Source organism: Hetaerina americana, unplaced genomic scaffold (assembly GCF_022747635.1).
Source record: "Hetaerina americana unplaced genomic scaffold, ioHetAmer1.1.p SCAF_11, whole genome shotgun sequence".
NCBI lineage: Eukaryota > Metazoa > Arthropoda > Insecta > Odonata > Calopterygidae > Hetaerina > Hetaerina americana.
The window spans coordinates 21,103,735-21,127,891 of NW_027286181.1; the positions used below are offsets into that span (position 1 = coordinate 21,103,735).

General features: G+C 37.0%; 1 protein-coding gene across 2 annotated transcripts in view; it reads right to left on the bottom strand.

Annotated features, from left to right (window-relative positions):
- LOC139700824 (uncharacterized) overlaps window positions 1-24,157 on the bottom strand; it is a 166,923-nt gene that overhangs the window by 2,046 nt on the left and 140,720 nt on the right. For both annotated transcript variants that reach the window (XM_071599249.1, XM_071599250.1), the window contains 4 exons: window positions 8,867-8,941; window positions 6,644-6,825; window positions 3,073-3,271; window positions 1,018-1,124 (listed from right to left, as the gene is read on the bottom strand). In XM_071599249.1, coding sequence (XP_071455350.1) covers window positions 1,018-1,124; window positions 3,073-3,271; window positions 6,644-6,825; window positions 8,867-8,941 — 563 coding nt within the window. The remainder of the gene's footprint in view (window positions 1-1,017; window positions 1,125-3,072; window positions 3,272-6,643; window positions 6,826-8,866; window positions 8,942-24,157) is intronic.

Consider the following 24,157-nt stretch of genomic DNA (forward strand, 5'->3'; position numbering starts at 1 on the left):
TCACATTCACCTTCCTTGATTTTTATTTTAAATGTATGTACAATTTTTTCACATTTTCATGTTTTTTGTGCGTTAATCTTATCAAGAATTTTAGTAGAGTTCTTTAGTTGAAAAAACACACAAAAACATGTTTGCCACATAACACTCAAAGATGTACAATGTACAAAATATTAACTCATGAAATGAAATATTTTATTTTTAGTGCTATGTTTACTAAACAATATATGTACATGAAATAAAGACTTAAATAATACCATTCATTGACTTGGAGTTGATTTTTATATTTTCAGTTGCTTTTAATATTCTACCTTTAGTCTATCTTTCATTTTAGAAAATATCTCACCACAATTTTTTTACTACTTCTGCTTCCTTGATTAGAATTTCAACCATGCATGGCTGAAATTCATGGTTGAAACATTGTATATACATTATAATTATTAAAGGCATGTGGCTGCAGCCATTACCTACTTGTTTTGCACAAAGTTACTGGTAGCATTTTCTTGGAAATGTGCAGATACTAATTTTACTATTACGTTTTTAAACACATCAATTCATACTGCTCTATTATCCTTTACATGCAAAATAATTGTCTTTTATCAAGCTACAATCCCCACTTCCAACTATTTGCTTCCAAAACTAAAAACATTCTTTTGCCTGAGTTGAATTAACTAAATGCAGTCATGAAAAAGTGGAAAATACAAAAAAAAGAGCATAATTGTTTATTATCTCTGAATATGTATACATGAATGAACTCTGCACCTCAGATAATGAAATTTAATTGTATGTACTTTAAGCTGGTATGAGGTTTATGGTAGTTAGAAGTTGTGGGGGAATGAAGAGGGTGACTTAGAAGAGAGCAGAGTTAAGAACTGAAGGAAAACAGCCTTCAGATTGTCATATTTAAAATCTGTGGCCAGAATTGGGACAGTCTTAAATTAATTGGGACTTTTTACCTTAAATGCTTTTACTTGCTTACTTACCAATATGTCGAATTGTGAAGTTATTTTTAATACTCACCTTCAATTCTCTTATTAGATTTCTTAGGCCAGAATACTTCTTTAAAAGACGATAGAGACCATTGGTCATTTGTGTGTTTTCTGCTTCAATCTGTGCAGTGGTCATGTCTGAAATGGAACCAAAGTCTATGTTAGATATATTACTCAAGCAATGTAAATATGTTGTTTAATGACTGGATCAGTGCATTTGATGTAACCATTTTCAGTGCATAATTGCTCAGCATCAGTGATACAGTTTACTGGTGGGTTTCAGTAATACCTCACTATTTCAACCCCACTTCCCTTGAAATATTGTTTAAAGCAAAGCTCAGAGCAGCCTTAGACAAAAGCATTTGACTTTGCATTCTTATAAGTAGGTACAGATAAATTGAAATACATCCACAGTGAAATCAGAAGCTATAATCTGATTCAATTACTCACATTCATATTCGTTATTTTGAAATATTTAATCCAGACAGTGTAATCCATCTGGGATTTGAGTATTTCAAAATTTCATGCTTGAAATTCAAGGCATTGTACTTCTGTTGCACCTATATTTCTTGCTTAAAAACCTCATGATTCCAAAAGACATCTTGGCTTGCTCAATAGATTAAATGAAATAGCATTAGGTATTACAAAATGGAAGCAACATTTCAAACTTAAATCAATATTCTCATTACAAATTCTTGTTTACATGTAGAGTGTCGTGCCATTCGCTGTCTAATGTAATGCATTGTTCCTTCGCTTTGATGAGAGTTGAAGGGGACATTTTCTTTGAAAAGGACTAGTCTTTATCTTATCACTTGGGTGGAAGGATTTTAGTCCCTCCCTAAATTTTTCACTTGGTCAATGGATTGGGTAGATGGCAGAATATTCAAGGTTAGCATGCCCTTTACACCCAGCTTTTGGTAGAAGGTTCGATGGTGGAGGCAGAATAAGAAACCCTCTAAGGTATGGGGAGGATGAGGCAATAATAATTGATAGACAGAGGGTAAATGGTAGAAACAATTTATCACATCAAGTCATGTCCAATCTCATGTTGAAGACCTTTTTATACCACTACCAAAATGCTTCCATGTATATTCATTGACCATGTCTGGCATTTTTTTACCAGGGTCCCACTTGTGCTCTCTCCTGGTGAACAAATTAAAAGGAAAGATGTTTCACATTTTTGTCTGAAACTCCATGCCTTCCTCACTCCTTTTTCCTCTCCAAAGAAACTACAAGGGTGATATGTTTCTGCATATTCCAAAAACAAAATGTTTACTGCTTGTACTTTGAACCCTATTCTTGTTAGAAGTGTTCTGGTTTTTAGGGAATTCTGAAGGTCAAAGTCACATTACACTCAGAAATTATTATACAAAAGTCCATATCACTTTTTGATGGAACTCCTAAATTCTGAGTGAGATTGCAACAAATTGACAAACTGTGATAAAATTAATGTAAAAATTAAAGCTTTGTAAAGAATATAACTTACTAACTTAATGCATGTGTAATTAAGATGCTAGATTTAAATGGACTTGTTTTAAAAAACAATTTCCTGTTGACCAATATCTAAGTTTTGTTTTCTTAAATTTGCAATGAAATGAATAAGTTGTGCTTTCTGTGTTCATTAAGTTTAAAAATAATGAAGTTTTATTGTACATATTACTTTTAAGCTTTTGGGCCCGACTCCCTGCCTCATTCTAAGCTGCAAATATTTCCTCCACGCTAATTCATCATACAATACATCTTCCCTTTCATAGAGCAAAAAAATGTCAAGGTTGGATTTGTATTCATGTATGTACAACGGTGCAGCTGAATACTGATCCTTTCATGCCCTTTATTGCAAAATTAACTTATTCTCTATGCTTCCATTGTGTTTATCAAGACAAATTAGGGCATGGTCCCCACGTCAGATTTTGTTCAGCTTTGCAGAATTTGCAAATTTATATGTATATTTCCAGAAGACATGGAATCAGCAAATAATATGTGATTCTATACAAATAGATACTTTCACCATTTTTGCTTTTATTTTTAGTTAATACTCTATCTGTCTACCATAAAAAATAATGAGATCTTAAATGTCTTCACTTACCTCCCAGTCGATCCAGCCTCTCACGTCTCTTCTCTTCTTCTTCCGCTATCTTTGCTGATGTTTTAACCCCCTCTCCAGATTTCTGTGTGTTTTCCATGATGGAGCATGCTCTTAGGACAAATGCTGGAACTGTCTCCTGCTTCTCTTGCTTAGGGATGTCAACCAATGTCCAGTATTGAGTTTCCAAACGGATGACTTCCTGAAATTTTGACTGGATTAAATCTGCCCTACTCACTGCATCATAAAATCTGTCAAAGTTACGATCATGAAGAACCAATCAATATTTTTGGGAATGGCACAGTTTCAGCCTTAAACAGGTCAGAACAATGGATTTGGATATTTTTGTGAATAACAAAAAATATATATTTTTTGCAGAAGTGATACAAGACGGTAAGTGTAGATTGGAGGCTTTTAGAATGTGGACGTGGAGATGGACAGAAAAGGTTAAAATGAACAGAAAGGAAAAGTAAAGGAGAAACTACTAGGTCTGGTTGGAGAGAAGAGGGATTGTTGGGAGAAATCCAATGGAAGCAGGAAAAATGGATGCAGAGAATTTTGATTGGTGTTAAGATGTTCAAGACTATGATGAAGGGGAGAACATTGGGGAAGTAGGGGAAGGACAGGAATAGGATAGACATGTTGGTGGTAATGAAGGGAGGAAAGAAGTATGCAGACTTAAAGAAGGGTTAATTGTGGTTCTTCATATTGTATATCAGGTTGTGCTTTCCTAGTAGAGGCATATGAATTGCAAATCATTCTTTGTCTACCTTAAACTGTAGTATACCAATAATGATATTAATTTGCTGAGCATCACAATAAAAACCATCAAAAATTAAAAATACTGTGCATGATTTTATGTAATGATATATCATTCAAAGGTGAAATCACTGAAAACTGCATCAATAAACTTTTACTGAATAAATGGTGTGTCATGACCTAGCAAAGAGTACCTTTAAATATATCCATATCAACACTCAATGCAGAATTTATTTATTTATTGCAAAAATGCTAAAATCTTGAATATGAATGCCTAACATTCTTCCATCTATCAGTCTTCAACATTCCACTGCTGATCAATATGCTTTTTATCCATATTTCCAGTAATCTTATGATTTCTCGCAACAGTCCCCTATCCTTGCCCACCATTCCTAGCACTTTCTCATTTGCCTTCCTTCCTGTCCACTTCACCATCTCCATCCTTGCCCACACCTACATTTCAAAAGTCTCCAATCCACAACTAATATCCTGCTTCAGTGGCCATGTTTCTGTGCTGCACATAACTACGCTCCATATCAAAGTTTTGACAAGCCTTTTCTTAATATCCTTACTCAACTTTCCTGTCATCAACTCCTTCCTCCTAGTGAAAGCCTCTTTGCTTAGTGCAATTCTTCTCCTTATGTCCTTACTACTTTGACTATGTTGGTCTAAAACACTTTTGGGCTACGTCAACTGTTCCACCTGCTCCAGTATTTGCCCTCTTATTTAAATGTTGTAGTGTGGGTTTCTCGGAAACCCCCGCTAACGATTCTCTCCCAAGGAAGAATACCCCCCAGCATACCATACAATGTATGGTGATGTAGTGCCGGTTTCTTGGAAGCCCCCGCTAAAGATCATCTCTCCCAAGGAGGAGTACACCCCAGCAAACAAGACAATGTCCGCTGCCCAATTCCCCCTTTTTGCTACAATGTAGCTACTATGAAGTCATCCCTCCCCCCAAAGGAGCGATTGCTGTGCTAACTCGATGCCTTATAAAGTGAGACGATCCTGGAGCAGGACCCATTCCCTTCCCCATTCCTCACCTGCTACTCTGCCTCTGAGTCCTTCGATCGAGCCTACGACCATACCTGAGACACCCAGGCTTGGCCCGCACCTCTCCCGACGTTCTGTGCCACCTCTGAGTCTGTCAGTCGAGCATACGACCACACCAGAGATGCCCAGCCTTACCCTGCTTGCTTATCCCTACTCCCCAGTGCCTGAACCCCATAGCTTGAAAAGGGTTAAATAAAGACTCATAAATCAAATACTACTGTCTCATTCTGTGCTACGCTCTCACCAATGATGTTGCGGTCGCCAACCACACAACACTGTTAACCTTAGCCTTTCTATTTTTGAAAAATCCAAAACCTTTACTTTATTTATATTGATTCTCAACCCATGTCTATTGCACCGACTTTCCAATTCACTCAGCAATGCTTGCAGTCTCTTGGCTGACTGACAAACCAAAGCTTGGTCATCAGCAAACCTAACTGATTTTACGAATTCCCCGCCCACTTTCATTCCTACCTCCATTTCTTCCCGTGCCTCTTTAATCATTTCCTCTGCATACAGGTTGAACAGCAACAGTGATAATGGGCAGCCCTGCCTTACACGTCTTCTTAACACTACCCATCCGAACTCTCCGTTCCCCACTTGCACCTGAGCAGTCTGAGACATGTACAGGTTGCGGATTAGCTAGCCTCCTGTGCCTCCAATCTATTCCTATTTTCTACAAAATACTTATTAAATTTCCCGAACCACTCTATCAAAAGCCTTTTCAAAATCTGCGAAACAGGCAAATATGTCCTGATTGTATTCTATATTCCTCTCGATTAGTGATCTCATTACTGCAATGGCATCACCGCATGCCTCTCCCCTTCCTAAACCCAAACTGATCATCCCCTAAGTAATCATTTGCCCTACTCTCCATCCTTTTGTTGATGATCCTGAGAACCATTTTAGCTGTGCTGGAAATCAAACTGATTGTTTTGCAGTCCTCACATAATGTAGCCTTTACTTTTTTTTGGAATAGGAACTTACACTGAACTCACTAAGTCTTCTGGCCAGATATTTTCTCATAGATATTACGAATCAGTTCATGTACAGTCTTCCTCCCCCATTTTCATTAACATTTCAGTAGTCCAACAGGAATGTTATCTACCTGCATGACCTTATTTGATTTCATCTCCCTTAATGCCCTTTCTATCTCATCATTTAGTATGCCTGAACTTAAGTTATCTTCCTCTACGTCATGTTCCTTTTCTATATCTAACCTTGTTGGCCTCTATTCTTTACCATACAGTGCTTCTACATATTCTTCCATCTTTTTTGGATCTTTTTTGTCTCAACCATTATCTAACCTGGCTGAACTGTCAGCACAGATCTTCCTTTCTCACTTCACGATAATGTTTTAACCTTTTTGCATAGCATACCAATTTTGCCCTTACTCTGCAAACTTTCTTCAACAATCAATCACCAGTGAAAATTCACTGTATCCATTTTACCTGCCTCATTTGTATTTCTCCCAACAATCCCCTTTTCTCCCCCACCATGCCTAGAACGTCCTTGTTTGTTTTCCTTTCCGCCCATTTCAACTATTTCATCCTCTAATTTTATGTTTATTCATTATCATTATATACTATTATCATTTATTCATTTTATTAAGAATGAACTGAAACTTGAACTCTTGGTTTTATTTTAGTTATGTTTCAATTTGTCCTATGTCAAATGGACAAATTTGTAATTGAACATGCATTGATTGAAAATATTTCATAATTAAAATATGAAATAAATGAAAAAATAAGTATTGACTGACCTTGATCATTGCCTTTAGCATAGCATAGCGTTGGAAAACATTTCGAACTGATTTGCTGTCTGTGTACTTTCCTTGGAGGATAATTAGGGCTTGCTTAGCTGTGTCATATGACTCCTCTAGGCGAATGCGCACAGCTCTCAGCCTTTCATTGGTCTCAATGACTTCTTCCTTTGTGAGTCCACCTAGAGGAAATGATTTTGATTCGCAGCATTTAGCAGGAAATAAAATAAGTCATATAATTTTGGCCTTCATACTGTAACCAAATAAATCTTGTGATGCTAAATTTTTTTTCAAAAAGCTATTGCCGAATTCAATATATGATTTTGATTCCAAAAGAAATGAAGGAACATTCCCATTTTCCAAGCATTAAAAAATATGACAAAATATTAGAACAATAAAAATTACTTTAAAGTAATCTAATCATAGTTAAGTGCATAATTATATGTTTGAGACATTCAGTCTCTAAGTCAACAAACGTTTTACTTTTAATTTGTTTCAACGTTTATCAATGTTTTGGTACATTTCATTCAGACTTCATTAGATGCAACCGGATGGTTTACTGTATTTTTTTACTTTAATTTGGCTGTATTATTTTAGAATGGTTAATTAAAAACTTTATCAGATGCTGCCACATAACTTTTATATTTGTATCATGAATTTGACTGGATAGTCCTGGGAAATTATGTTTTAATTATATTTGTCAGTTTTTACCTGGAGACTGCTAAGTGTTATGCATTCTTCAGATTTTTCTTAGTCTATCTTTAGGATTAATTCTGGGCTTTGTAGTGTCAACAGTATTGATGTTTTTTGGGCTGAATTTTCTCCTAATGCCAATGGTGTAAATTAAAAGTTTTTTTCCTTGTGCTTGGTGATATATTACCAATTAGGCAGAATAATTACCTGTCTATGATCCCCATGCCATTCAGAGGACTCCATGACAATGGGTCAAAATAATATTAAATTGATAGGTGTCTTACTATAAATTCTACTGGTTAATGAAAATTTTTGCAGTGTGGACAACTGAATATATGCCAATGATTATCTTCAATTAGACTAGAATGACTGAATTCAAATGCCATTAATACTACTGATTATGTAAAAGTAAGACTTATATTCCATATATATTCCAAAAGATTTCACCGCAAAAAAATGAGGAAGGTAACAGTTGACAGTTTTTCTGTCTTCTTTAAATTAAAAAAAATTATGTTTGGATTAAGTAATTGAGTAGCATCAATGATTGTTACTGTTTGTTTTGGTAATTAAATTGGACTATTTGAATGGCTTGTTGGTAAAATTAAAGCAATATAAATAGATAATCAGCAATATGTCCTTGAAATTTTAATTGCTCCACAGGGTTTATCCGACACTGCTTGTCCCGGGGGGAAATTTTCTATATGGGAATAATTTTTCTTGGGAACAATCTCAGATGGCTCTGAAGAATCACCGACTGGAACTCCTTATTTGAAGACTTTTCATTAAGTTTCTTATTATCTGCTGTCTGCATTGAACGCTTCCATGCTCTCTGACAAATGAGCACTTGCTGTGAGAGAACTTTTTTTCTTTCTAATCATTGTCTTGGGCTGAATCAAGGTATGCTGTGTAAAATTTGAGAGAAAATGGTGCAGTTGTTGAATTTTGTAAAAACAGTGAATGAAAATAGTTGGCAAGTGTGAGAGTGAATAGAAATCCAATAATTGGTTTGAATTAAGTTGTTTTTGCTATTTTTAGGGGATGCAATAGGCAACTAAGGTTATTTCATCTGAAGTAAAGCAAAAGTGTGAGACACAAAATGTTTGATATCATCATGACTGTTCAATGGTATTTGAAGCAGAAATTTGTGAGATATTGATGCATAGATAAGGGAGATTAAATACTTAGTGATGAAGTGTACCCGTTCTTGTTTGCTGATGATACAACATTGCTATCTCAGAGCCTTAAAAATCTACAGGGAACTATGGAAAACTTCAACTGGGTGACAGAAAGAATGACATTGGAATAAAAGTGGCCAAAATTAGTGCAATTGTAACATTTTTTTCTGGGTATGACTGTGGTTATAGTGATTTTTTCCTCTGCTAAAACAGCCATCTTTTGACCAAAATGATGGAGTTGTTTCAAGTGGAGCTTGATTCTAATAACCCATGTCTTAACTTGCAGAATAACATCTTGGTGCAGTGATGACACTTCAAGGGAAAGAGATGCCACATGACCTTTCATGGCACTTACTTGACGTTCCTTCATCTTTCACATCTTGTACGATGCGGCGGACACTCTGGGTGAATTTCCCAACTAGGTTACTTCCTGGAACAGAAAAAGACAAATTCTTGTTTAGTTGCTAGCCTAAAATCTCAATTTTTATTCATTTAAACACTCCCAAATCTGGAAGCTGTATACACACTGAATTTGACATTATTCAGAAGAATTTAGGGAAGTAACTGTAAATAGCTAAAGACAAAGGTAGAGCTGAGGAATGAGTCACTATAATGCAGAGTACATGTGGGGTTTAAGGATATTTTAGTCATAATGAAGGCTTAGAAGCACACTTTTGTTTTCTGTCTGGGACCATCAAAAACTCACTCTATCCCAGTTGATTTCTGCTAAAAGTAATAAAAGAGGAAAATGGAGGTCTTTCAATAAATGCACACATAGGTAATTTATTCAGATGAAATGAAGAAGAAGAAATTCTTATTTATTCTAAATATATGATAGAAAAATACCATAACATACCCTACAGTTAATAATGTTATCTTCTGGGGATAACTTGTACTTAAAAGTAGCGCCGACCAAATAAGTAATATTTGTGTCAAATTTTATAAAAACCAAAAATATTCTCCCAGGGGAGTGCCATAGTTTTCCTAGAGATCCACCTCTGGTCGGAAGCCGGATCCACTTCACCAAGGTCTATTATGCTGTCTCTTACCACATTAATTACAAATGTGTTGTAGGCATATTGTTTCTATTTGTATTGCTATTTAGACCTTAATAGTAACCTTTTGTTCTAGACTTTGTTCAAACTTTGTTTGTTAAGTTTCCACCCAGTATTGTATTCATTAGTTGGATTGTCGCTATTTGAAACATTAACGGCGTGAAGTGATAGAGCACTTGATTTTATCCAGGATGAATAACGCAGAAAAATAAATCAACAATTGCAGTGAGTTTCACTTCGATAGTTTACCAACAAATCTCCTTTCCTCTTCCTTAGACTTGAGAAAGGCCTTCTGTGAATGAAAATATTCTCCCATTGACACGCATTTTCCTAATCTCCATAATGAGAGCGACTTCGTACGCTTCCGGCGCACAAACCTTTCTCACCTATTAATTAAAGCTGATTGGAGTTCCGGATGTATACTTCCGGCGGCCGCAAAAATGAAAAAAAACTCTGGGACCTCTTTTTGCACAAGGGTCACGCCGGAATTCGTTATTTCAAGGGGTAATCTAACATGCGATGGTAGAGTTAATTTTTGGTAATTGAGTGAAATTGAATTAACCCAATTTTTACTCACATACGAGGGTCATCCGGAAAGTAGTACCCGTTCGTAAAATAAAGACACAAAAGTAAATATTAACAAACATAAAAAATTTTATTTGAAAGAGGATACTTTAAACTACTTCTCAACATAATCTCCAAGCAAATTAAGGCATTTGTCATAACGTGTGACAAGTTTCTGTATTCCTGCTGCATAGTCCTTCGCCGCCAGCTCATTGAGATACGCGAGGGACCCATCTTGCACAAATTTTTGCATAATGCAGATGGTGTTTAACAATTTCATGAACAATTGTTCGAGAAACATTGGGAAAATGCTCACAGATGTCATCAATTGTGACGCGCCGATCGTTCCTCACGAATTCGTCAACTGAGCTCACCAGTTGGTCTGTAATGACAGACGGTCTCTCCGAACGCTCATCGTCGTGTGTGTTCCCCCTCCCCATGTTGAAGTTGCGACACCACCGCCGAACAGACGACTCGTCCATTACATTGTCTCCATACACCTCCTTTAATTGGCGATGAATATCACATGGGCGAACGTTTCTTGCATTGAGGAATTTAATCACTGCCCTCACTTCACAACTGGCGGCGTTCTCAATTTTTTTAAACATTGTAAACAATCACAGAAACAACACAGGCAATGCTAGCGTCACGCAACTTGGCTCAGAGAAGGCAGACAAGCCACTGAAGCTATCTGACCTCGTCCAGCGGCTACTCGCGTCGTCAGCACTTCATGCGGCACGAACGGGTACTACTTTCCGGATGACCCTCGTACATATCCTTATCACCGCTCCCGTTTACGATAGGCAATGCATATAAGTTTCATTTTCAGTTCTTCCAGGAACCTGGATTTCTTTATTCCTTGCATGATTTTAGCTCCGTCACAATCGTACCTTATTCAAACACATGCTTTTTCTTCAACTGTTGTGACTTCTAAATCCTCGTAAATCGTGTATCTCCTCATCTTCTATCAGTCTCTCATGAATATTTTGGTTTTCTCTTCACTTTCAAACAATTTTCCCTTCTTTTTCATGCGTTCGTTGAATACAGACCATTTTATTTCATGATCAACTCGTTTTTCACCCTGTCGCTTTCGCTTTTACTTCAGATTAAGAATAAAGAACATGGTTCCTATCTAATTTTTACCGCGAACACTAGCCAGATACTCCTAACCCAATGTATTCATTCGGCATTAATGCTGATGCTGGCGAGAATTGGCCGGATTACTAAATCAGTACCTACGCGGGGAAAACGCGACAATCACCTTAAGAGCCTTGGAAGAGTAGTTCTGTTGGTTGGGCGTTTTTGATTTTTCTGATATTTATGCTAACACCTACCTAGGAACTTCAACGTATCTCAGGAGTTATAAATGGCTGAGGGTGAATATCATACACCTACCAATTTGTGAAACGAAGAGTTTGAAATTTGAAATCAGTAAAAGTTGTTCGTGACTCCGAAGAAACTGCGCAAGTTATAGAAATAAAAAAATATTGTTTGGGTAGGATTAAAAAAACCTGAAGTCATTAACAAAACTTAACTGGAATTTTACAAGTAGCAAGTTTGATTATGAACATGGACGAATAAAGTTACATAAGCACGAATTCAAAAAACTTCGTAGAAATATGCAAAAATCAAAGAAACCATAATACAAACTTTGTACTGCTTAAAATGATGCTATGCGTTTGCTATCTTTTTTTAAGCAGCCTTGGTTTGCTGTGTAAAAATGTTTGATTGACCATCGATTCCATTTCGACTGAATAAGTGTGGGTAGTTCGGTGAAATCTTTGAAATAGCGACGAAACACGTCGAGAAATGCTAGAGAGCCTCGGCGCGAAAACAACGCGGTTTGCCTTGGGGTCGGGTCCCCAAGCCCGCATCCCCGGACATCCGGCCCAATTCTTGTTTGCTCTGGACATCTTACAGGCCAGGGTCCTCGTCAAGGAGAGCGATTTTTCCTTGCTCTTGCGGTTCACTTGCAATTGAATGCATCGAGGACTGCTCGTGACCTTCGCCTTGGAGAAACTAATACATGCAGTACATATATATATATATATATATATATATATAGAAATTTATATATACCTATATGTATACATATAAATATAATATATTCATTCACATGAAAATAGATATAAGGCCGGACACGTGGGGAATAGATAATTGTGCTCCAAATCGCGCCTCACGCACCAAACCAAAATAAGACTGTACCTTTCATATATCCGTCCCAGGATGCTGTACGGCTGCGAAATTTTCGGGAACGCGACAAAAACAGACAGAATACGCTTAGAAACACTCCAGAATAGAATACTTCGCTACCTCACAAACCAGAGTAAACTCGTCCCAATACATGAGATCAGAAACGCACACAAAATACCTAAAATACACGACTTCATTCGAGCGCAAGCTGAACGACTCGAGAGGTCCCTTCCACAAAACACGCTTACAAAGAACATATGGGATTACTCCCTTCATAGAAAACGCCATCCGAGCTACAGACTGCCAAAAGAAATTCTATTTCGGTAACATTACCTAATTCTTTTCTATGACTTTCTTTTTCTATAGATGTGTCAAAAAATTATAAATGTATTTCAGCTAGAGTTAATGTTTTATGTTCAAGGCATTGTGTAACTGCCAATTTGTTTTCATTGTATGTAAAAAAAAAAAAAGGACTTTGAAAAGAAAAGTTAAGAAATTTATAAAAATTAAAAAAAAAGGACAAAAAGAAAATTATATATATATCCAAAGAAAAAAAAATATAAATATATATATATATTTAAAAAAAAACAACAAAAGAGAAAAAAAAAATAAAATAAATATCTTATATAGAATTTAATTAGACCAGAATCTAATGTTAATTTTAGTTTTTAGATTGATAAATGTTTTTCCGTCCTGTTGACGTGTTTTTGGGCAAAATGTCTCGGCCCTTAGAATTAAGCTAATTTTAGTCCTTCATTTAAGATAAGGCCAATTGCCAACCCACTAGAGGTCTTTCTTTCAATTTCTCCTTCACTAACACTGGAAAGGTACACGTTCGTCATTTACACATTCGATCGCCATTTATTTCCCTGTGCAAACTGCACAAACACTACCGCTGAAGGGGTGGACGTTGTCACACCGAAGCAGCGCTTAAACTGAGGGCAAATGCCCAGTCATTAGGGGATCTGGTCTGGTCTATAGATAAATACATATACATACACACACACCCTTTTATGTATATACATATATATATATATACACATATATATATATATATATATATATATATATATATATATATATATATATACATACACATATATATACATATACATACATACATATATATATATATATATATATATATATATATATATATATATATATATATATATATATATATATATATATATATACACATTCAAACACGAAATCCCGCCAAACGGCGAATAAATACTCATATATACAGAAACAGATATAAGGAAAAGGGATAGGAACACATATAAAGGACGAACACAATAAAGGTGGGGAAGGCGGAATCGAACGGATCACAAGAGTAAAAATATTTCCTCAACCGGGACTCGAACACCGGATCTTTCCACTTGCCGGGCGGATGCTCTTAACCACTTGAGCTTTCGAGGATAGTCAATTTACCCTGAGATCCGTGGGTCTAATATGTCGCCAAGCGCCCCGATTCTTTCAGCCAAGAGATGGCGTCAGGGGGCAGTTTCACCCACCAAAGGAGAAATAGACAATACACAAGGAAAGGAAAGGACAGTGGGTTATATATATGAGTATATATATATATATATGAGTATATATATATATATATATATATATATATATATATATATATATATATATATATATATATATATACATATATGCGTGAGTATTGCGGAATTCCTTGACTGGGACTCGAATCGCGGATCTTCGACTTGCCGACCCGATTTGGCATTGATGACGCCAATCATTTCGTTACATCCCTATACTCTCACGCAGTCAAGATCGAGCCAATTTGAAAGATTAGTAGAAACTGCTTGCTTGTGCTTTTATCTGCATAGCGACCTAACGCAGTGACCTATGGAGCAAGTTATTTGGACTTAAGCCTCATTTCATGAGTAAAATAGGTGCTGTTACGTAAAGGTTTTGATTAGTCGCTGTCTACCGGCACGTGACTATTGTGGAAATGAATCTATTGAGGCCGCGTAAAATTGGACTCCTCACGAAATTTAGCCGATCTCCTGCCGCATTTCATACGAGCAGGCCGAGGAATCCACGGTAGTCCCGAAGCAAATGTAGAAGTTGGAACAGCTAATTTTCAACTTGAAGGGTCGCGTTCTGGCAGTTTTGCGAGTTATAAGGAGGGACGAGGTCCTTTACTCCATGAGAGGGGTCGCTTAGAGAGTGGTGGGGAATGGATTACGTAGCGTAGGAATTGAAACCACTGTTCACCGAAATGCTTCGGGGTCGGACCTTAAGGAAGGAATGGTTCCCTTTAAATTACATTTCACATGAAACCCGAGTAGGTTTCTGCATCTAAATCCACGTCATACCCTCCAATATATATTTGCCAATCACGTAGGGAGTGTGGCGGGGGTATGTTAGGACGCCGTCCTCGCACGTTTTAATTTGGTATCTTTTTGTGGCAATCAAAATTTTAAACTAATTTTCGATTCAGTTCTCGTTGTTAGCAACTCAAAATTTAGCAAAACCGTATATTCTAGCTTATTGCAGTGTGGGGTGTCGGGTTGGTTCTTTTAAGTGAGTGGGGTTTATGTATGTATAGGTGATAGTCTGTGTCCTTCCAAAACGTACCATAAACGGTATTACCGCAGTAATTATTATTATTGGTACACTACTGGTTAAGGTAGGTTTTGTATGGATATATGGGCACAGATTATTCTATGGTATAACAATAACCTTCCTTGCCTCTCATAACATAACATAACTTGTCATTAATCACTAGCCTCTTCCATTCTGCAAACTTCCCACCTCTATTCATTCTGTCCAACATCCCTATCCTATTCCTACCCATTCCTCGTTTGCCTAACATTCTCCCCTCTATCATATGCATTTATGCATAGATATTCTGTATTTGTGTACTTGTAAATTTTATGGCATTGTATAATGATGGGTTAAGTGGAAGAAGGGACTATTTGGTCTCAATTTCGCTCTAATAATGACCTCCATCTATATATCACAGTCTTCAATATCCCATTGCCAAACAAAGTGCTCTGCATCCATCTTTCCTGACTCTTTTGGATTTTTCCCAGCAGTCCCCTTCCTCCCCATTTCCCCATGCCTAGACCTTCCTTTTTTGTTTTCCTTCCTGCTCACTTCACCTTTTCCACCTTCCTCAGTACTCACATTTCAAAAGCCTCCAATCTACTCTAATTGTCTAATTGTCAACAACCATATTTTCTGCGCAATACAGGAAAGCACCATAGTAATAATGCACCAAAATAGACACGATTTCCTTCGCTACCACGATTTATTTGAACTAAGCTGTATCAACCATAATCGTAAAATGAACTTATCAGAGGAAATGCACGTTATGGTATTAAGATAATGAAAAAAACATCCATAATTTTGACTCAAGTTAATGGCAAGGTTTTGACTGTAGAAATCAGTGTGTATGCTTGTTTATTGACCGTAAATGATAAGAATTCAGCACTTTTTCGAAGTCTGTTGCCAAATAATTCGAAAAAAAAGGTCATTTAGGAATTTTCCTGAGAGTCTAATGCGAGGAAATCTAATTCTCTCAGTTGATCAAGCGGTTGTAAAAAAAGGTTTTTTCGGGAATCTACATTATCATTTAAGTACATGATGGACATTTCGTCTAATGTTACATTTTATCTTTAATAAATCTTACCTTTTATAATTTTTATTAATTAAATACTGATGTACTTGATAGTTATAGCAATGCTAAAAACCATTTTTATGGCATTCCTTATCTTGGTCATTAAACCTGGGTCCTTGAGTTGCGGAAAGAAAACGCATCATATCAAAATAATTGACCACAGTCTTTTTGTCATGACCTAGTGGAACACAAGCTCCCTCTTCCCTCGTCAAGTGTCTTTTCACTCTCCTATTTAAAACCGCCAAGGACGAGGGTTTTCCGGGCTTGATTTGGGATGTTACACGACAAAACTGGTGTGGTGACGCTTGTGTTATGACGGTAAGTTTTTTCTGCGACTTTAGTAATGAATTTTGATTGATTTAGTTTCACAAATAATAGGCATTGTAGGGAAAGGTAAAAGATTTTTGGAAGAACCTGGGATATGGAGGTAGGGAAAATCGAATTCAGGTAATGTCGAGTGGCAAGGAAACGTTGGAGATTGTGATAGAAGGGGGAGTGCTGAGTGTGTGGTTAATTAGAGATAAAAATATGAATAAATAATGGCATGAAGGGACTGAGAATGTATTTTATTATCATAAAAAGTATTCTACTAACTAAGTTATTCTTTTGATGGATACACAGAATAAAAGTTGTTAAAATACACCTGTTTCTTATTCCGTTTCTCTCATCTGCACAGTCTGAGACGCGCATGTTTCGAACACGTTGGTTATCCCTCCAGGGACCCGCGGTAAGAAAATAAATATACCATCTGACGCAGTATGAACCTGTGCCAAAAACAAAACCACCTATTTCTCAGTTAAGGAGATTGGATTGTTACTGCACGAATCAATATATCACCTAAGGTGATTTATCAGTGACGTATGATAAAAATCAATGCATCACCCATTATTACGTTTCGTAAACAGATGCGAAGTGAGTCTACAGTTTTTTAATACTCTTAATTTTCTAATTTGATTTTGAATTGTGGTCTCTCAAAAATATTCTGGATTAATCCTGATGCGCTAATTTCGGAAACTATGTGATTTTGGCTGTTCTTATCCCACAATTTAATTAATACAATTGAAACGAACCCGGGTAGGTGGTGTTATGTTAACATAATTACAAAACTTATATAATTGCGCATATGCCCTGTTTATCCTGAGGATGACAAGTAATTCTGCATTACTAATCCAAAATATCTCTGGTGGCCCACTGTCATAGTAAGACCGTGCAGGAAAACTTGGATTTTCGATGTCAAATTCTCTGCAGACTAACAACCTAAGACCGTTTTTTGTCGCTGCCATTCAACAGAGCACTTCAGACTACACAGACAGAAAAGTTGATGAAATTCATATATACTTGGCATTGCAATTAAACATACTTAAACGGAAATATTTTTTAGTGGTAGTCTGCCGTAAAAGGTAGGCCTGCATAATTTTTTCTTAATCCAACCTACACGTAATAATGAGACATAGTGACACGCCGTTCCATAATAAGCCTCTCATCTCCTCCCATCATTCTATCCAACATACTTACCCTATTTCTACCTCTCCCTCGCTGGCCTAGCAGTCTCTCATCAATTCATAGATTCACTAAAACATGGTAACTTGCCAGCCACTGCTTAGGGGGTATGGCAGGAGTGATTACGGACTAGGCTACTTTTGATGGAAAATATTTCCTCCCCCTAGCGCGGTCGTATAACGTCATTTTGATCTGTTATCGTTCGTAGGAAAACTTAAATTTTAAATCTATCAGTTCTATACTTACTATTTCTAATTTTACTGATCTCGCCTACTCTAGTACGATGGGGCTAATTACATTTTCCACATCATTGCTTGATAGACATCCTTCCAATTTATGCAATTTAATCTGTAATTTAACCTTCGATCCGTATATTAATAAACATACACACACTCTTATTCCAAGTCCTTCGAAATAACTACACAACATACCGGAATGCCGCATAGTTAGTATGATAAACTATTCTTCAAATTCTTACGTTCAAGATGACTAATCTTTTTCTTCTTCTGCCTCGAAGACCCAATATTCAATATTCTCCTATTTACAACACAGTCTTCAACATTCCATTTCGACTCCACATAAGTTGAACTCACTTTTCCTACTTTCTTCGATTATTTCCCAAAAACAGTTTCTCTTCCCCCCACCCACCATACCCAACACTTCTTTTTGTTTTCCTTTATACCCATTTCATTTTCTCCATTCCGCCGTACCCTCACATCACACAATCCTTTGATCTGCGCGCATCCTCTTTTCTCAACGACTAAGTTTCCGTGGCGTAGGAAACTTCGCTCCACATCAAAGTTTGCACCCGATAGCGGAGGGGAGGAAGATAAACGAAGATAGAAAAAATGTTAAATGGCCTTTCTTTTATCTCCCCTTACTCCTCATGTGTCTCTCTTTGCCGCTTTCTTTTCCCACGCTCCGTTCAATTTACTGCGCCTCCCGAATCCTGTCCCCCGCTTGAGTTCTCCATCCCGGAAACTTAAATACGATAAGGTGAAGGGAAACCTTTTTTATCGGTTAGAGTAACCCCCCCCGCATATGAATATCAAGTTAAAAGAGGATGACCGTGAGAGGGCGGCTGACGTCATCGCATATCATCTCCCGGGTGTGACCCGCGTGCAATAATGTTTCCTCTCCCCATTATAAACCTGGATGGCCCTATTCGATTCCTCAGCTGTTTTTTCTTCGTCCCGCCTTTCACTCACTTTGGAAAATGAGATTGATGCCCATCTCGCAACTATAAATCACTTTCCTTTTTCCTTCCATGTTTTTTCCTCCTCGAGGATGTCCACTTATTACGTCGCGTCCGAAACGGAGAGAGTTAGAGAAACATGGCGATATTGGTCCTGCGTAAAGGAGGAAGGATGTGCTGTTGGAGGAGGTTGTGATAAAGTGTGACAAGAGGGGTGGGAAGAAGAGTGTAACAGGAAGTAGTATTCGGTCTTGGGAGCGATAGAAAAAATAATCTCCCAAGTTTTTTTCGTTCCATTATTTTCCTCGTTCCGAATCGCTCGCTCCAATGCATTCCGCAATTTATTTTTTTCAGTCCTTAATTCTTCGTTCCATTTCCTTCCAAAAATATTAATCGTTTCCTTTCCTTCGTGAAAAGGTTATCCTTATGCTATTTCCGTTTCCAACATTCGTCCTCAACGCATAATATAAAATATTTTCACAAAAAAATATGTTTCCTAAGCTAACGAAGTCTGACATTGATAAACTATCGTCGAAAAACAAAAACAAAGCTAAATTGCCATGAAAAATAATTATTTATTCCTCAATACATTTCAAATGGTTAATAACATATATTTTCTGCAAAAATTGCCCTGGAGTAACGTAAGATTATGCATCCATTTCATTTTTACAATTTAGACGCGTAATCAAATAAAATACACGATATAATATACATATAAATATGTGTATGTGTGTGTGTGTATATATATATATATATATATATATATATGTGTGTGTGTGTGTGTGTGTGTGTGTGTGATTAGCATCAGATAGGGTAGGATGGATGGCTGTATTAAACCAATCTTAGGACTGAATGACCAATGATGATGACATATATACACGTATATAAATATTATATATATGATTCATATACATATGTGTGTATATATATATATATATATATATACCGCGGTAGTCCAGGGAATAGAGCGTTGGACTGCTGACCGAAGGGGCCCGGGTTCGATTCCCGGGTGAGGCACTCTGAGCACCTGCAGCTCCACCAAAGCTATGTGATTTTTCGGTTATCAGGTCTTCCTGGGAAATCATATCCGGCACAAGGAAAGGAACTGCCCCCCCTACTGGTAGGGAAGGCCCCCCACCCTGATGTGTGAATTTCACACGCCGTCAGGCTTAGTACTTGGTGAACTCGACAATCACCTACCAAACCGACCTTCGGGTTGATTACTGTTTATATATATATATATTTTTAGGGTTTGGGTTCGATTCCCGGTCAAGCCTCTCTGGGCACATCGACTCATCTTGGAACGTCCTGTCGAGTGTTACTTATCTTAAAACGTGAATATACTTCCGTTCCATAACTTTATTCGATTTTGCTTCCGATTATTTTCATTCCGAATATTCGTTCCTCTCTGGTCATCGAAACCCGCGAAATCTTAGAAATACGCTATTTCATTCTCTCCCATGTAGCTCCGGTGTGTCACACAACCAGAAGTGTGACGAATTGTGGAAAAGACTCAGGGCTATCACGATAAACATGGAGGAAAAATACTCAGTCACGCATTCCTGCGTCTTAACTCACTTTGATCTGTTACCTGTGTTTTGATTCCAAATGTTTTATATATATATATATATATATATATATATATATATATATATATATATATATATATATATATATATATATATATATATAATATTTGAAGGCACAATAGAACACAAAAATAAAATAACACGTAAACGTAAAAAGATAACAGGTAAAAGGACGTCATGAATAACTAATCGAAGCACTTTTCCACTTAATAATTTTTTTTTAATTTTACGACCGGGTTTCGATGTATTACATCATCATCAGATGATGATGATGTAATACATCGAAACCCGGTCGCAAAATAAAAAAAAATTATTATTTAAGTGGAAGTGTTTCGATCAGTTACTCATTATGCTCGACTTCCACCACATCAGGCCTGAAGCTAATCAGAGGTAAAAGAACACTCACATTTCAGAAAGTTTAAGCATTCGGCCTTCTCTGAGGTCTTACCTGAAGAGGCCTAAGAGAAGGTCGAAAGCTTAAAATTTCCGAAATGTGAGTGTCCCCTTACGTGTTATCTATTTTATTTTTGTGGTCTATTATGCCGTCCAAATGTTATATTGCTTTCGTGAGGGCCTCTACATCATCCATATATAAATATATATACATATATATATAAATATATATAAATAAATAAATAAATAAATATATATATATATATATATATATATATATATATATATATATATATATATATATATAGAGAGAGAGAGAGAGAGAGAGAGACACACACACACACACATATGTGCCAATTCGCCAATCTTTCATCACCCAGAGCATTCAACGTCAACAATGTACGTATCCCAAGTATAAATCAGTACCTTGATATTAGCCACAAACGTCTTCTGAGCACACCATAAACAGTTACCATGGCCCCAATTTGTGACACTCTAAGTAATACATCGAGAAGTTCTAGGATAATGGGGATAAAGGCAGAGAACAAGAATACTGAGATGATCTGCTCTAGCAAAACAATGATGATTCTCCAATTTCTACGCCTGGTGGCTAATGGCACAAGTTACGAGTTAGTCAATTGCGCCTCCATTCCTCTTAACTTCCATATTCCGTAGCATTTACACTTGATTTACCTTCTTTACGTGGTAGAATGTGGCCTCAAAACCAAACTAGAGGTGAAACCTATTTTAATTATATTCCATATTCCTTTCTAATAATGTACTCGTGTAAGTTTCTCTCCTTTCTGAAATCAAAAAGATCGCCATGGCATTTTTCGGCAATTTTGTGTTGTCTTCTATTGATGATTGTTATTACTGCCTTCTTCCAATTTTAAATCAATTTTGTCAACATAATGTCCTCACATTATTATTGCTATTTTACCGGTAAGGTTTAGTTTTGGATGGACACAGCCTGTACAATGGTACAGCAATACATTTCCATACCCCTTCTAACAAAGCACAACCTTGCTTCCAAAATTGCAATAATATCTTATTCAATTCCACACATTACCTTATTGCCTTCATTCCCTATTCCGTTCCTACTCCTTCTTCGCTTGCCTAACGTTATTTTTTATAGCCTTCAACATCCAATCAACATCTCTGCATTCATCTTTCCTGCCTCCTTTGAATATCTCCCAACAAAACCCCCCGCACTTCCTCGTTCGTCTTTCTTTCTGTCCATTTCACCTTTTTTTTCCATTTTTCTCCAGATTCAAATTTCAAAAGCCTTCAATCGACGCCTATTATCTTGCTTCAATTGTCATGTTGTCGAGTCGTGAAATATCACGCTCCATATCAATGTTTTGACGAGTAGTTTCTTAACATATTGACTCAAAGTCCCTGTCATCAGTTTCATCTTCCTTTGGAAAGCTTCTTTGCCTAATGCAGTTCTTCTCCTTCCCTTCTACATTGACCATCTTGGTTCAAAATACTTCCAAGATAGGTCAAAATTTCCAAATGTTCTAATTTTTCCCATCTTTTTTTAACATTTAATATAACTTTTATTTCTCGAAAATTTCATAACATCTGTTTTGTTGGCATCGACCTCAATACCATACCTATCACGTTGATTTTCTAATTTCCTCAGCATAATTGTAACTCCTTGGCTGACTGGCTTGATGTGGCAAAGTTTGATCATCTGCAAATGTAACCCGATTTTATGAATTCCACGCCTACTTTAATTCCTATATCCAGTTCTCCCAACAATGACCTCTACTCTTCCGCCATGACTAGCAATTCCTCGTTTGTTTTCCATTCCGTCCATTTTACCTTTTCCATCCTTCTCTGCGCTCTACGACGCTAACAACCCCTTGACTGACAAACAAATCAAAGCTTAGAAATTCGCCAAACGAACTAATATAGTGGATTCCTTACCTACTGTCATTACTATCTTGAATTCATCCAATGTGTCTTTTCCCATTTCCTCCAAATATCCGTTGAAAATCACTGGTCCTGATGGACACCCTTGTCATACTCTCTTACACGATATCGCCCGGAATCAGGCATACAAAGTTGCATTTCTCCATTCACCGTGAACGTGAAAGTATTTTGCACAAATTAAGGTCTGAATTTATCTGTTCATCTGCATTTTTTCAAGGTGGTTTCGAAGTAAAATATTCGTTGTGCTATCAGCAACAGCTGATTTTTCCTCTCGTGAGAGACGAAAAAAGAATGATAAAAGCCCGCACGGCCGTCTCTCTGCCGGAGGGAAAACAATAAAAATGAAAAAAAATGTGGCGCGGGTCTAATTCCCAACTTCCTCCGGTGGGGTGAAGATAAACGCCCATTCGTGCACACGATCCGTCCATCGAACTCCATTCCTCACCCGTCAAACAAAAAGCGGGGCGAGCCCCATTTTCGATCAAAAGAAAACATTGGCGCGGCTCTGATCTCACTTTCCCACCCCTCTCTTTCCACCCACCCACCATCACCGTGTCATTCCAAGGGCGAGGAGAAGAACAAAAGAATGTGACATACCGCGAGGGATATTGATTTCCTCGGGGAAATGCCCACAATTGAATGGAGACTTGAAAAATTCCTCCGATACAAGATTGTTCACAGCAGCGACATTTCCGACGTTTTCTGAACTCATGTTGCACATTTGAACTGATCATTTATAAAACAGTTTCCAGTGAAGTTAAGTTCTTCCGGAATATTCAGGCCCTGTCTGGCTGCCATGGACCAAAAAACGGTCGTTGACGAACCAGTTTATAAGCAATGTTAAAAAAATTTCAATTGATAAAAATAATTTATATTGCAGCACCGTTTCCAATGGTGGGTAAATTCGTAGCAGATTTATCTCAATTCGTTTTTTTTAATCCATCTCAGTAATCGACAATATCTTGGGAAAAGGAACTACCAGAATTTTTGGTGGTTAATTCTTGAGTGTCTTCGATAAAAAAATCGGTCGTCGTTGAAACAATTTTTCTTATGGAACTTGGCAAAATTCTTATGATGAAATTTTTTTTTTCAACACCGTTTTTGACACTTGATAAATGCGCCAGTTACTTAATAAAAAATTTTTCAGCGATGGAATTTCTTCCTCAATCAGAACTCGGTATAAGTATTTGACGGCCCTCAAACAAAAATTGAATGTTGATAAAAACAACTTAGAAGATTAAGTGCTATATTCCCTTGCCATTAACCTCGTGTGTATACATATATGGTCCCCTTTCCACTTTCATGAGAGTATACAAATTAGCTGATGGGAAGATTAGGAGGAGGAGAAAAGTGGCTATAGATAGATATTTTAGTACCCTGTAATAGGATTGTGCGTTATTGATGCTTGGTTGTTGAGGGAAGAGGAGAGGAAGGTGTTAAGTAATGGGAAAGGCTTAATCCGGGAGGTTGGAAGGATTTAAATAGCCAAATGCAAGCCAATTCTACTGGCTTTAATTGGATTGGTGTGGCTGTAGACGGAAGGGAGGAAAAAATGATGACATTGTTGCAATTAACG